The 15,263-nt window shown below is 35.4% G+C and overlaps 1 protein-coding gene across 2 annotated transcripts in view; it reads left to right on the top strand.

Annotated features, from left to right (window-relative positions):
- The first annotated feature begins 919 nt into the window (after positions 1-919).
- The window catches only part of ptc (protein patched), a 66,395-nt gene continuing 52,051 nt past the window's right edge, over positions 920-15,263 (top strand). Inside the window, exon 1 of one of the 2 annotated variants that reach the window (XM_012298261.2) lies at positions 920-2,502. In XM_012298261.2, the coding sequence (XP_012153651.1) occupies positions 2,284-2,502 (219 nt within the window). In that variant the 5' untranslated portion in view covers positions 920-2,283. The remainder of the gene's footprint in view (positions 2,503-15,263) is intronic. The other variant, XM_012298262.2, reaches the window with a different exon arrangement.

The raw sequence follows: 15,263 nt of genomic DNA, 5'->3' as shown, positions 1-15,263 counted from the left end.
TTAGTGATAATGAAGTATTTCTTTAGTCAAAAGTTGAACTGTCATTGTTTAATCATTTTCTGACAAAATGTTAGTGTTTAATTTTTAATATAAATAATATAGAATTTAATGTAGAATGAGAACTTAATTTTTATCTTAAACGTAATTAAGGGTTAATGTTTTTTTTAATGAATCTTAATAAAACTTGTAATTACAAATTAAAATAAAATTATGCATTAAACACTAATGCACAAATAAATTAAAAGTTTAATAGATTACAATTTAAGCAATTTGAGTATATTTAATTTATATGTAACATTTGCATATTTATAATGGTATAACTGAGACTTGCTTTTATCACAGTACTATATTCAGTAAAAAATGAAGAGAGTAATTTATTTAATAAGTTTGTATTTTATACTAAAACACAGTGAAAATTGATTTATGTAGACTGTAGAGTGAAAGAAGTTGATTATTTTAATCTAGAATTTTCATGTATGAAATATATTGCAAAAATAAAGATAATAGGAACTGCGCAAATAATTTTGCATTAATTTGATAAAAAAGGTATAAATTTCTGACAGATTATTGAACAACATGATCCATACTTGTCAATATTACAAATTAAAAAAAATCAACCAAACGCTTCAATTTATAAATATACTATGTAAGCAATAAATACGTATTTAATAATTTAAGATATTTGCCATTATACCTATAAGTACGAGAAAATGTCTATCCAATCAAGATACAATATTTCCGTTGCTCAGTTTTAGTCCAAAAAGAAATATTAAACTATTATATTCAGTAAATGTGATTTTCTCGAACAACCCTTAATCACTAAAAAATACTGTACATCAAAATAAACAACTTTGCTAATAAAAATTCTCATTGTGTTCAATAGTTGAAGAAAATAAGTAAGAGCGAAAAATAGTGAAATAATTTCACTGTAATGAAGAAGATACTGTACATTAAAAAGTTTTGACAATATTTTGAATTTCCGGGTTCAAGATCTTCCCTCGTGAGCGCGATCATTGGTAGCCCTGAAAATACAGCCCTGAGTATTTGTGCAGCTCCGATCTCGGCGAGTGGCGCCCTTGGAGGGGAGCCGTCAACTATGGCCGGCGCAGAAGGCAGGCCACGAAAGAAATGTGGCATCGCATTTCGCTTAGTACGGACTTAGACTGCTCTAAGTGGCGGTCGTGCACGCCGGTGTCCGATCACGACGACGACGACGACGACGGGGTCGTCGTTTTAGAACGCGTGACAGAAAGATTGCCAGACTTTAACGAGAGTTTCCAGCTGCCGTTGCTGGACACACTGGTGGAACACTCTCGTCCTCTCACGTCGCCTACGCCTGGTCGCGTAAACCGGATGCTCGTCACTGCCGCGCTAATACGAATTCGGTAGCCGTGGCTAATTACCCCGATCGTAGTGTGAATAAATCGTCGGGATTCAAACTGTGTCAAGTGACAACGATCGTGACAGTGACACCGAGGTGCGCGTGGCCTACGTGCCACGCCAGTAATCGTGCGCTAGCAGAAGAGACACGGCCACGATTGAACCTCGTCGGATTTCTTTCCGTTCGTATGACATAAGAGAAGAGGCACGTGCACGTAACGTGGTTGTTTCCCGCGAAAAACGGCGAGTACACTTCACGAATTCCCGGTTAGTCGCGTGATATTTCAAAACAAGCGAACTCGCGTGTGCGCCCTCGTGCTTGTCGGCGGTACTGTGAATCGCGCTAGAGGGAGATAACCAGAAGAGAGAGGGAACACGAGGATACCGTATCCAGTGGGAAAAGAGAAACGGAGGGATACGGTGAAAGAGAGACAGAAAGTGAAGACGAATCGACGAAGAGAGGGAGCCGTCACGTATTTACTCTTGCACGGTGGTACGGAGCTAACCTAAAAACCGATTGCTCGCTCCCTTTCGTGCGTATACCATCGATGGGCACGATCCAGCCGCGCATGCGCAGGAGAGATTGTGTGTAAATTGTGCGCGAATTTCGATTATTGTGCTCGACGCAGGAATACGGTATCGATCAATCGCGCGGCAAACAGGAAAGACCGATCGAACGTGTGTTGTGAAAATAGTGTTTTCGTGAGAAAATTTACCAGTGTTCTGAGTGATAATCGTTTTTTATCGTGTTCGTGTTTTACGTTCCGACGCGTATCGTGTCGAGCAATTTCGAAGGAGGGAAAGTAGAACCGGGGATAAATCCAGTTGAAAGAAACGTCGCAGGAGAGTAATATTACAAATAATCATACTGCGAATTGTGCCGGGGCGAATGTATGACGGATCATGGTTTCTGCGTCCGGCCCTACAGGGATCCTAGCGGGACGCCCTTCTGGTTCTCAGTGCCCTCAGGGTTCGCTATCGTCGCAAAATGGAAGTGCTTCGAAAATTCATAATGATAAAAATGCCAAGAGCGCTGAGAGCGCGAAGCAACGACACGAATCGGATCTTTATATCAGGCCTAGCTGGACTGATGCAGCGATAGCGTTAGATCAACTTGAAAAGGTATGTTTATTTTAAAAATAACATCATTATATTATCTTTTCAACAGTCGTTCTGTAAAATTGTTTATGATTATTTATATACTGTATTTAGAGCTTGTATACTGTTTTGTACTATTATTTTGCTACATAGGATTATTGGACGTTAGGCAGACGATGTATCGTTCGCATAGTAGTTTAATCGATCTTTCGAGATTGAAAATATCGAATGCGTTAGATAGCGAATTCTTAGATTTCTTATTGTAAAATATGTACTTTATGGTGCTTTTCTTGAAATATGTTTTCCCAAATTCTAAATTCTTTAAATCCCAAATTTTCTAAATTCAAAATCTTTCAAACTCCAAATTACCTAAATTCCAAATTTCTCAAATTCTAAATTTCCCAAATTCCAAACTTCCCAAATTCCAAACCTCCCAAATTCCAAATCTTCCAAATTCCAAATTTCCCAAATTCCAAATCTCCCAAATTCCAAATCTCCCAAATTCCAAATCTCCCAAATTCCAAATCTCCCAAATTCCAAATCTCCCAAATCTTAAATTTCTCAAATCCCAAATCTCCCAAATCCCAAATCCCAAATCTCCCAAATCCCAAATCCCAAATCTTCCAAATCCCAAATCCCAAAATCTCAAACCACAATATTCATCACAAATTAATTAAATCTTCATTAAACAAAAACGAAAAACACGAGAGTAGAGTAGTAAGTCTCGCGCACAGGGCCGACGTCTCTTGTGCGGGCATTCAAGTCTCTCGTGTTTTTCGTATTGTAAGCGATCTAATCGATAAAATACACGCTCTCTGCGGGTTATACGGGCATCGCTGTCTCCACATGCCAGTTACGCTAACTAGACGTAGATAATAGTGCGAACGCACGCCACCCTGTGGGCTTTCGTTTCAGACAGAAACATACTTCTTTTTTTTATACCCTTTAGCTGTACTGTACAATTTGCCCTAAAAGGACGTGTTGTAGCTTTAACTTCTTCTTACATGTTTCCATTGAGACAGCGGTACTACAATAATTTATAACAGTAAGTCAGTAAGAATGCATTTTTTTTTCACTCTGTCTCTCATTTTCAATTTATTTCATAATTATTGCGATTTATTAGTAGATGCGTCGATATATTGATTTTTAATATGAAAGTATTTTAAGTTTAATGACATTTATTTTAGAATGTGAATGATAATGGTGTTTTAATTAGTTACGTTTAAATATGAAATTAATTTTTGAAGGAATTTTTAAATTTAATTTAAAAAAATTATTTTTGAAGAAATCAAATGGTAGGGGATATTTAAATTGTATCATAAGTAATGTGTTAATAGAATTATACTGTAATTTTACATTTTGGTGATCAAAAAATAAATTTCCTCAGAAACTCAATTGTGGTATTTTTAGTTTTATTTATTTTCTATCTTCGTTTATAAAATAAATCAATTACATTGTTTTATAGTGTTAAAGAAAGTATTCGAACTAAAGTACATTATTTTACATGAAATAATTAAATTTCTTTAATTAAAAAGAACTTCGGTTTAAATAAAGTTAAACACTCATGTTAAGGTACTTAAGTCAAGTAAATTATTTTGCACAGAGTAATACAATGTCTTTAATTCTCCAGTTAATTTTATTACATTATTTTATAACGAAATTAAATCAAACGTAAGCCAATTTTAAATAAATTTGAACACTCAGGTAAAAGTACTTAAATGAAGTACATTATTTTACTTCATGAAGTAAAGTAGCTGTGAAGTGAGGTACTTCAGTTTTTTTAATTCTTGAAATAATTCCACGTAGCTGTAATAATTGTACATTGAATTCCGAGAAAAATTCAAGGTCCGATCATGTCGTCGGAAGCACATCCATTTCGAAAAATGATAGGTCCCCTGTTCACGTGCCATGCACATTCTGGTTGGCATTCGAGATGGAAAGATCTCAAGGGACGATCTCGGTGTCGCAAGACTGCTCGAGATCATCTCAGTCCTCGTCGTCTGGGGGTATTTTCTTTTTTCTTTTCAGGAGAGAGGTTCGTGTTAGAGAAAACAAGGAGGATGTATTTCTTGGCAGGAAGTTGATCCTATATACTTCAATCTTCCTTCTGTCTTTCTTTCGTTCTTCCTCTACCCATCCCCTCAACATTCTCACCTTCAAAAACATACGTCCATGGACCACCCGCGTGTGTGAAAGTTTACAGCTAGTAGCTAGGGAATTTAGAGAGGCGTATTTCTAAGCGTGAACTGGAACTTTTTACTGGGAGGCTTTTTTATGAGAGGCTGTTTTCGATTAAACGCTTCCGGAGCAGATTTTTGTCTTACTCGTTGCGATGGATTAAGTATTTTGTTTCTCTTTTAAATTCGCTGACGTACGAACTATTTTTGTGGGAGAATGTTTCTGATTAGGAGTGATGCAATTTTTTGGGAATAATTAATTGTAAGGTGTTGCAATGTGTTTCTATATCTCGAAATTACTAAATTCTTAAGCTCTCAAACTTCGCAAGTGCTTAAATTCTTAAATTCTCAAATTTCCAAATTCTCAACTTTTCAAATTTTTCAGTTCTCAAGTTCTCACACATAAGTATTCACATTCTCAAATTTGTTTAATTCTAAAGCTCTTAAATTTTCAAATTACATCCTCAAATTTCTAAACTTTCAAATTTCTCAAATTCTCAAATTCTAAAATTCTCAATTTCCAAGTCTTTAAATTCTCAAATTTTCAGGTCCTCAAACTTTTAAATAGTAAACTCTCCATTTCCAAATTGTCGAACTTCCAAATTTCCAGATCTCCAAGTTCTCAAGCTCCCAAACTCTCAAATTCTCAAATTCTAAAATTCTCAATTTCCAAGTCTTTAAATTCCCAAATTTTCAGGTCCTCAAACTTTTAAATAGTAAACTCTCCATTTCCAAATTGTCGAACTTCCAAATTTCCAGATCTCCAAATTCTGAAACTCTCAAACTCTCAAATTCTAAAATTCTCAATTTCCAAATCTTTAAATTCCAAAATTTTCAAGTCCTCAAACTTGTAAATAGTAAACTCTCCATTTCCAAATTGTTAAGCTTCCAAACTTCCATATCTCCAAATTCTCAAACTCTCAAATTCTAAAATTCTCAATTTCCAAATCTAAATTCCCAAATTTTTAGGTCCGCAAACTTGTAAATAGTAAACTCTCCATTTCCAAATTGTTAAACTTCCAAACTTCCAAATCTCCAAATTCTCAAACTCTCAAATTCTAAAATTTTCAATTTCCAAATCTTCAAATTTCAAAATTTCCAAGTTCTCAAATTTGTAAATAGTAAACTCCCCATTTCCAAACTGCTAAACTTCCAAATTTGCAGATCTCCAAGTTCTCAAATACTCAAATCCTCAAATTCTACATTTCCAAGCCCTTACATTCCCAAATAACTCAGCTCCTAATTTCCTATCTTCCCAAATTCTTAAATTTTTGTTCCACATTTCCAACTAATCAACTTCCCACATTTTTAAACTTCTAAACTTCTTAGTTTCCAATATTTCAACATTCTAATTTGCGAAGTCCTCAAAGATACAAGAATGTTAATACTTCTCCTACATCTTAATACATCTCCTTCTCTATACATGTATACTTCTATCGAAATTACGTTCGTAATTCAAAATCAGTTTCGATTGAACGACCCGGTACATCTACGATCTGGAGATCGCTCGGTGTGACCACCCAGAGAGACTAGCTTGAGCAAAACGTTCTCGAGAACTGACGTTCAGTTCGCCTGTTATTATAGATATACGTTTCTCAGACCATTCCTCGCCAGTCTCAGAGCAATTGAAAATAATGTGTTCATTTTATTATAATCGTTACGAATTTTTCTTGACAGAAACGCTACCAGTATTAAGGGGGTAAAGTGGAGTAATTCTAGGTTGCCTGGAAATTGAACGAGATTCTTCTGTTCGATCACAATTTTTATATTTGTAACATCGCTAATTTATTGTTTGTAATTATTGATAAAACGATATTGAAATTATTTTTCATTTTGCTCTGAACTTTGTGTCGTTCAAATTGAGGTAATTGTAATTAGCTTTAAAAATTTGCGTGTGAACTATTCTCTCATTTTTAGAAAATTTTTAAGATTCGCGGATTTTATAAAATTCATAAAATACACAAATTTCCTATAATTCTCAAATTTCACCAAGTTTACAAGGTTATCAAGTTTCATAAATTTTACTAATTTTATAAAATTTACAAACTGCATAAAATTCCCAAAATTTTAAAATTCACATAATTTACACAATTTACATATTTCATAAAATTCCTAAATTTATCAAATTTCACATAATTCAAAATTTTCATAAATTTTTAAACTTTACACAAAGTAATCAAATTTTTCAAGTTCTTGAATCCTCAAATTTTCAAATGTCCAAATTTAACTTCTAGAATTGTCTTTTCTTCTAAATTGCCATTTTCCCTGAAGAAACGTCTCACACTCTTCCGTCCACATAAATCAAAGCTCTCGTCCTCCTAATAACTAGCACATTTCACGATCTATCGGTCGTCAGGGACCCACGACGAAGCTCTCCGTCAGTTTCATTCATGGTTCTCCACAAAAGTCCCCGGCACAATCGTAACGTATGCATAATTTATGAATTACGGCATGAATGAAAACACGAACAACGCATGAAAGGATCGCGTGACGCGCTTGGCAACGCGATCAGGAATTTAAAGCCTTCGCCAATTTATACTTTGTTCCTTAGTGTATCTGATTCCCCTTGTTTATTTTGCGTATCTTCGCAGAAACCCGATTCTTCATGGGCGAGCAACAGTAACCTTGATCTTGTTGCAGTAAACCGGAAGTGCGCGTAGCGTGCTGTATTACGGAGATTTATTAAACGTCGATTAGGTTAGGTATATATTCTAGTTACACACACCTGTGCACACGCGTTATGCATTATCGTCAGGGTCCATTTACTCCAATTTGTTTACCGTCCACGAGGATGATTCAGTTACAGCCAACGACCTCGACCTTCTGCACCATCTCCCATACGGGTCATTCCACGCCAAATCGATTACTTTTGGAAGTCAGCATCTTCGATTTTGCTCTAATCGAAATATGTTGCAGTCCACGTAGGGGGGTTTAAGTCATCATTTTGCCGGTTTCGATTTTGTTAAGGAATGACAAGCCTTCAAAGTTTGCAATTTTTGCCCATTTTGACGAAAATAAGGTTCTCTTAGCAATTTTTTTTCTCAGAAACTACTTAACCGATTTAGCTAAGTTTTTTTTTGTTTTATTCATGAAGGATTGGGCTATGTTAAAATATTTTTTTTTAACTTTGTCAATTTGTCATAAAATGTTGGAAAATTTAAACAAATTCTCTTTTTGCGTTTTTCTCTATGAGGGGCGTAAAAGGTTAAAATTTAAAAAAAATATGGTCACATTCTTTGAAGCTTCCCCTTTAAAATGAGCCCTTTAGAACGATGGAGCCTCGAAAATTGACGTCTCTACAAGCTGGAAAAGGACGCGGGGTACCCCCGTTTCAGGTAGGCGAGCCGTGTGCTTCGCTATTATGATCGGTTTTTTTATACCACCGATCTTAAAACAATACGACAAGACTTCGTATACGACTAAATGACTCTGTTCATACATTTTTCGAAATGCAATTTTCGTTTACAAAGTATTTGCTGCAGGGACTGATTTATGAGTTGTTTAAAGCTGTCACATTACAAGAACCTGTACGTTTCACAGCCGACAAAGTTAATTCAGATGTTAGTAAGAAATTGAACATTGTGTTGTATGCGTTGAAAGTTTATCACGTTGATATTATTATATATAGAATTTGTCTACGTTCCATGGACGCTTGATACATAAGGATGTTTCATTAAAGTAGATATCTAAATTATTTACGTTCATTATTTTATAATTAACTGACTTGTAAATAATCTCGACTGCAAATATTTTCCTGTTGGTCTTGAATTTATTCAAGAATAACATGATAAATATTTTCCTGTTAGATAGTAAAGTAAAATTATCGTTATCACGTGTCCAGAAATTTCGAACGTTGGAACAGAACCTTATATTCAACTTATTGTAGGCAGTATTAAACAAATGTCTTGCTCGCTTGCTATAAAAATTGAGGACTTGGGTATAATTTATGAGCAGATGCTATAACTAATTATTATTTTTTATTTCATTTAAATTATAAAATGCAAAAAGAGAATTTGTTTAAATTTTCCAACATTTTATGACAAATTGACAAAGTTAAAAAAAATATTTTACGATAGCCCAATCCTTCATGAATAAAACAAAAGAAAATTTAGCTAAATCGGTTAAGTAATTTCTGAGAAAAAAATTCTTAAGTGAATCCTATTTTCGCCAAAATGAGAAAAAATTGCAAATTTTGAAGGCTTGTCATTCCTTAACCCCTTGGCTACTGTGGGCGCCTATAGGCGCTTAGTAATTTTGTGTTTGTATTACTGAGAGTACCTATAGGCGCCCACTTTTATACCAACAGAGTTTTTTCCTAGCGATTAAAAAGTTTTTATAAAAAAGAGTTATGACGGCGTGTTATAGCATTTGTCATTTGTATTATCCTTTGTACATAAAGGAAGGATAAAAAACTGTATAGAAAGGCTTTAGCTTTGCTTTTTATAAATAAGAATATCTGACGTTTTATTATAATAAATGTGGGATCGGTTTATTCGATGTTCATCGAATACGATCGGGCGCGAACGGGCGAGCGGGAAACGTGGACGATTGGCGCCAAGATAATTCGGCGGTATTACATGTTGGCGCGAAAATTAGCGAGGGAACGGAGAATTAGACTGCATTTGTTTCCTTTTACGCGGGAACCCAGGGCAAACGAGGAAAGCGGCGTGGCGTCGCGAATCAGTCTCGTTGTAGGAAAGTAGGAAGTCGTCCGAAAAGTTGTATCAGTGTCCTTATTTGATTTTTATATTTCGTTGATTATTATACTCTTGTTAAATTATTAAAATTATTATTCTGTTATTATTATTCCCAAAAAAAAACTAGTAATCCGTCAACCTCGATTATTTCCGATCTTACATAAATAAGACCATAATCACATTTCTCAGAAAAAATCACCGTAGCGAAAGGGTTAATAAAATCGAAACCGGCAAAATGATGACTTAAACCCCCCTTAATTTCACGTGGACTACAACATATTTCGATTAGAGCAAAATCGGAGATGCTGACTTCCAAAAGTGATCGATTTGGCGTGGAATAACCTATACACAATCGTTCGCTTGTGCACCACCACGTGATCGTATTTCCTACAAACAACCATCGACCGACATTCTCTCGCACAGTGATGATTAACAAGGTATCTTTTATTTTATTATTCAGTGTATGAACTTTGCCATTTTTTGTTTCATTATACATGAGACACTTGCAGAATGTTTCTAATAAAGGCAGAGTTGAAATCAAGAATTAAAAAGTTGGGTTATTACGAAATTAAAAGACTTTGTTTTATGAACATGCAAATATTTAGACTACAAAATTTTGCATTATTGTATGTCGTATTTATGTAAATACAAATTATTCAATTTATAATTTTGTAAATGTGTAAATCTAATAATTTGAGTATTTCATTACTGCTGTATTTTTGAAACCTAAGTTTTCATTAAGTTTTCAAATTATCAAGTTTCCAAATACGAAAATTAATTTCTAAATCGAAAAGTTTATAAATTTAGAATTTTATACATTTTTACTAAATAAACACCTAAATAAAATAATTTACTAAACAAACACAAAAATATAATAATTTATATTTACTAAATAATCACATAAGTATATCTTCAATTACAAAATTATTTTCCCTATGAAATTTTATTAACCATGAAATAAGAACGATAATTTCCAGATCGTTCCGCAGCAGCGTTAAAATAGAATCATTTAATAAAGAGCGACGAAACCGAGTAAGATCAAAGATAACGACAAACTCTTCAGTACCGTACTATTTTATAATCGCGTCTTAATTTCTGGCAGCTGAAAATCCCCTCGGTTGGAGCACAATGCTGTACATTCACGCACGTTGCGTCGGCCCCGTTCGTTCGAGCGAGATTAAAGGGCGCCGACACTACGTGTGAGGCTTTTACACTAATAATACCTAAAGAAAGAGGGCTTCGTAACCGTCCAGAGGGTGGAGGCGATGCCCGACCAAAAAGCACCGCCTTTTCTCGACAACGTTGCTTGCACGAGACGCTTTAGAAACTCATCGAAGCATTGGCATTTTAATGTACTTTAGACTTTCCATATATTGCAACGTATATATTGTACAGCTGTAGAAACGATGAAATTTTGTAATTGGCGATATATCGTTAGGAAAACTTGTAGGATGTTTAATGGTCGATATTTTATAAAAAATAAGTGACGTGACACGTGGTAATCTAACATGTGATGATGTAACACTTGGTAATTTAATATGAGTAATGTAGCGTGTAGGAAACCAACACATGGTAGTTTAACACGTGGCGATCTAGCCAATGGTAAGCCGGTGCGTGGCGATATAACAAGTGGCAATATAACGCTTGATAAATAAACATGTGATGATATAATACATGGTAAATCAACATGTGGTGATATAACGAGTAGTAAATCAACAAGTGGCGATATAACGTGTGGTAAATCAATATGTGACGACATAACGCGTGATAAATCAATATGTGACGATATAACGCGTGGTAATTCTACGCATGGCAATATAATGCATGGTAAATCAATATGTGACGATATAACGCGTGGTAATTCCACGCATGGCAATATAACGCGTAATAATTCCACGCATGGCAATATAACGCGTGGTAAATCAATATGTGACGATATAACGCGTGGTAATTCCACGCATGGCAATAGAACGCGTGGTAATTCCACGCATGGCAGTATAACGCGTAATAATTCCACGCATGGCAATATAACGCGTGGTAAATCAATATGTGACGATATAACGCGTGGTAATTCCACGTGTGGCATTAGAACGCGTGGTAATTCCACGCATGGCAGTATAACGCGTAATAATTCCACGCATGGCAATATAACGCGTGGTAAATCAATATGTGACGATATAACGCGTGGTAATTCCACGCATGGCAATATAACGCGTGGTAATTCCACGCATGACATTAGAACGCGTGGTAATTTCACGCATGGCAGTATAACGCGTAGTAATTCCACGCATGGCAATATAACGCGTGGTAAATCAATATGTGACAATATAACGCGTGGTAATTCCACGCATGGCATTAGAACGCGTGGTAATTCCACGCATGGCAGTATAACGCGTAGTAATTCCACGCATGGCAATATAACTCGTGGTAAATCAATATGTGACGATATAACGCGTGGTAATTCCCGCATGGCATTAGAACGCGTGGTAATTCCACGCATAGCAGTATAACAGGTAGTTATTCCACGCATGGCAATATAACACGTAATAATTCCACGCATGGTAATATAACGCGTGGTAAATCAATATGTGACGATATAACGCATGGTAATTCCACGCATGGCAATATAACGCGTGGTAATTCCACGCATGACATTAGAACGCGTGGTAATTCCACGCATGGCAGTATAACGCGTAGTAATTCCACGCATGGCAATATAACACGTGGTAAATCAATATGTGGCGATAAAGCGCATAGTAATTCAACGCGTAACGATATAGCGCGTAGTAATTCAACGCGTAACGATATAACGCGTGGCGATATAATAGATGGCAATATGACACGTAGTAATTCAATGCGTAGCGATTTAACGCATAACAATTCGAAGCGTGGCAATATAACGCGTGGTGATGTAATAGATGGCGATATATCGAGTGGTAAATTTCTAAATTTGAAAGTTAGAAAATTGGAAAATTTAATAATTTTTAATTCTTACACTTTTGAATTTTATAAATTTACAAATTTTTGAACTTGTGAATTTTTTTAAATTCTTAATTCATAAATTTGTAAATTAAAAAATTTCTATTTGATATCTATGTATTGCTAAACTTCTAATTACCAAGAAATGTTCGCATTTATCTAATTCTGAATATCAGCATCGAAAAACGTAAAATTTCAATATTGTCAATAATTATTTTTTATACAATGACTTAAGTCCAATTACAATTAGCCTAGTCAAAGCTCACTGAATACAAAATTGGCATAACATTTCCTGTCCTCATCTAAATCCTGCAGTAGTCAATAGGCGCTAAGTGATGCACCTGACAAATTATATAGCGAAGAATTAATCGACTCAGAAGCCATAAACCGTACATCACAGAAATCGTTCCTACCGCGACAAGGTTGCAGCACCTTGCGCATGGTTCACAAGAGAAATCGTGTGTTGCAGTTCGAACAAACAGTTCTCTGTCGGTCTCCGAAAGTTTACAGACAAATGTTCTTTGTGTCGCTTTCGATACGCGACGGTCGGCGGGTTCGCTTTTCGAGATTCTCGTTAGAGCCACGCTCGATTCGTCCATAAAGCCTCGCAAAACCGAGGTAAAATGGATAAAGGAGAGATTTTCGCGTGGAAAATGTTGAAACGTAGGAAAGCGGCCTTCCGTTTCTAATGGCGCAAATCCGCCGTAAAGGTCGACGAAATAAGTCAGCAAAATGGATGGGTAGGAACGTCGGTCGTTTCTTTTATCCTCGCTGAAGGATACACGCCCCTTGCTTGCTCGAACCTCTTCAACCTCGGTCCTTTGCGTAGGGTCAGTATCTGATTGATGTACCTTACCTACCTACATTGCTTCGAGTTGAAACGTTCCAGTTGTAACTACAACTTTCTTCCTGGATAAACTAACAATTATGGAATTAGCGATGGACGAGGGTCTTCTACCTTTTCGCCGTTCGTGGAACTCGAATGCTGGGGGTTGTAATGGAGTGGACGTTGAATCTGGACATTTGGGTGTTGGGACTTGGAATGTTGGAATTTTAGGAAACGTGGAAATTTGGTGATCTGGGAAGATAAGGGTTTGCAAATTTAAAAATTAGAAAATTGAAAAAATTGAGATTTGGAAATTTAAAAAATAGAGAAGTTTGAAAACTGAATAAAGTGAGATTTTAGAAATTTGGAAAATTGAAAAAATTTGAAAATTTGATAAATTTTTGAGAATTTGAGGGAACTTGAAAATTTGAGATTTGAGTAGTCTGAAGATTTGGAAATAGAAAAATTAAAAATTAAAAATTAGAAATTTGAAAAGTTGTAAACAAGTGAGTGTGAAAATTAAAAACTTAAAAGCCAACTCTCCTTCAGTGAGAAGGAGATTAAAAAATTTAGGAATTATGAGATGTGGAAATGGGAGAATTAGGTAATTGTAAAATTCAGTCTTTTGGAAGGTGTCCAATCATTTTGTCGCGAGGGTGTGGACAGGTTTTACCGTAATCGACGTGTAGTGCACATGCACATAGAAGCCAGACTCACACCGTGCTCGATCACAATTGCATTCACGAGTGAATCGTCTGGTCGCTTTATTAAGCGTACTCGAGCAAACTTGTCAGCCATTAATCACGCACCGTGCGCCTCTCGATGTCAATCGTGCATCGAATAGGAAGAAGAACCGTACGAGTGACGCGGTTGATTCTTCTTACCTGTACACTCCACTACAATGTAGATTTCCTTTTAGAACACACATATATGAAAATTTGTATATCGTAATATTTTTAATTTTCAAAATTTTCAAGTTCTCAAGTTTTCAAATTTTTTAATTTACAAATTTACAAAATTTCTAAACTTCATTTTAAAGTTTCCTAATTTAAAAAATTTCTAATTTGTAAATTTTTTAATTCTCGAATTTTTAAAATTAAAAATTAAGAAATTTCCAAATTCCCAAATTTGTAAAATTGTAAATGTTTGAATTTTCAAATTTCTATATTTTCTAGGTTTTTAAAATTAAAAATTTCCAAATATTTAAATTTCCGGATTTTGCAATTTTTATATTTCCAAAATTCGAAAATTAAAAAATTTTTAATTATTCAAATTCCCAAATTTTTGTATTCCAAAAACTCTAGATCCTCACAAATCTAGGTCAAGAATTCCCTAGATTCCTATATTCCTACGTTTCCAAATGTCATCATATCTAAATTCCTATATTCTCAAATCCATAGATCTCTAAATTTCTACATTTCCAAATAACTATGTCTCCAAATTTCTAGATCAACAAATTCCTAATTACCAAAATCCCTATATTTCCATATTCCCAGATGTCCAAATACTTACATCTCAAAATTCCTACGTTCCTAAATTTCCAGAGTTCCAAATTCCTAAATTTCCACTTACCTATATCTTTAAATCCTCAGCTCCCCAAATCCATAAATCTTTAAATCTCTAAATCCCCAAATTCCTACTATTCCAAACACCTACATCTCCAAACACCCATCTTCCGAAATCCATAAATCCTACAATTTCTACATTCCTAAGTATCCATATCCCCAAATATCCTGACTCCCACATATCTTGATCCTCAAATCCCCAGATACCCACATTCGAAAACTCCGCAAGTCCAAAGTTCCCCAAATTCCTAATCCATCCCCAAAATATGAAGTTGCTAAAAGTCCCTCAAAAATCAACGGCTGTCTTAAAAATCAACTGCTCCCCATCTTCTTCAATCGTGCTATTTTTCCTAGGAAAATGAGATTTGCTAGTGACTGTACCACGCGACCGTCTCGAGTTGGAAGCTCGTTACCGGAATCCAAAGCGAGGCTTTTCCTTTCGAACACCGATCACCAAGCGGAATTCCTCGGCTGATTAGAGCGCCAGCAGGATCGAGTTTCTTGCGGACACTTTCGAGCCGTACCTACCGCAAGAATCTAT

The sequence above is a fragment of the Megachile rotundata genome, chromosome 10 (assembly GCF_050947335.1).
Source record: "Megachile rotundata isolate GNS110a chromosome 10, iyMegRotu1, whole genome shotgun sequence".
Taxonomy (NCBI): Eukaryota; Metazoa; Arthropoda; class Insecta; order Hymenoptera; family Megachilidae; genus Megachile; species Megachile rotundata.
This window is presented reverse-complemented; position numbering and strand designations above follow the sequence as displayed.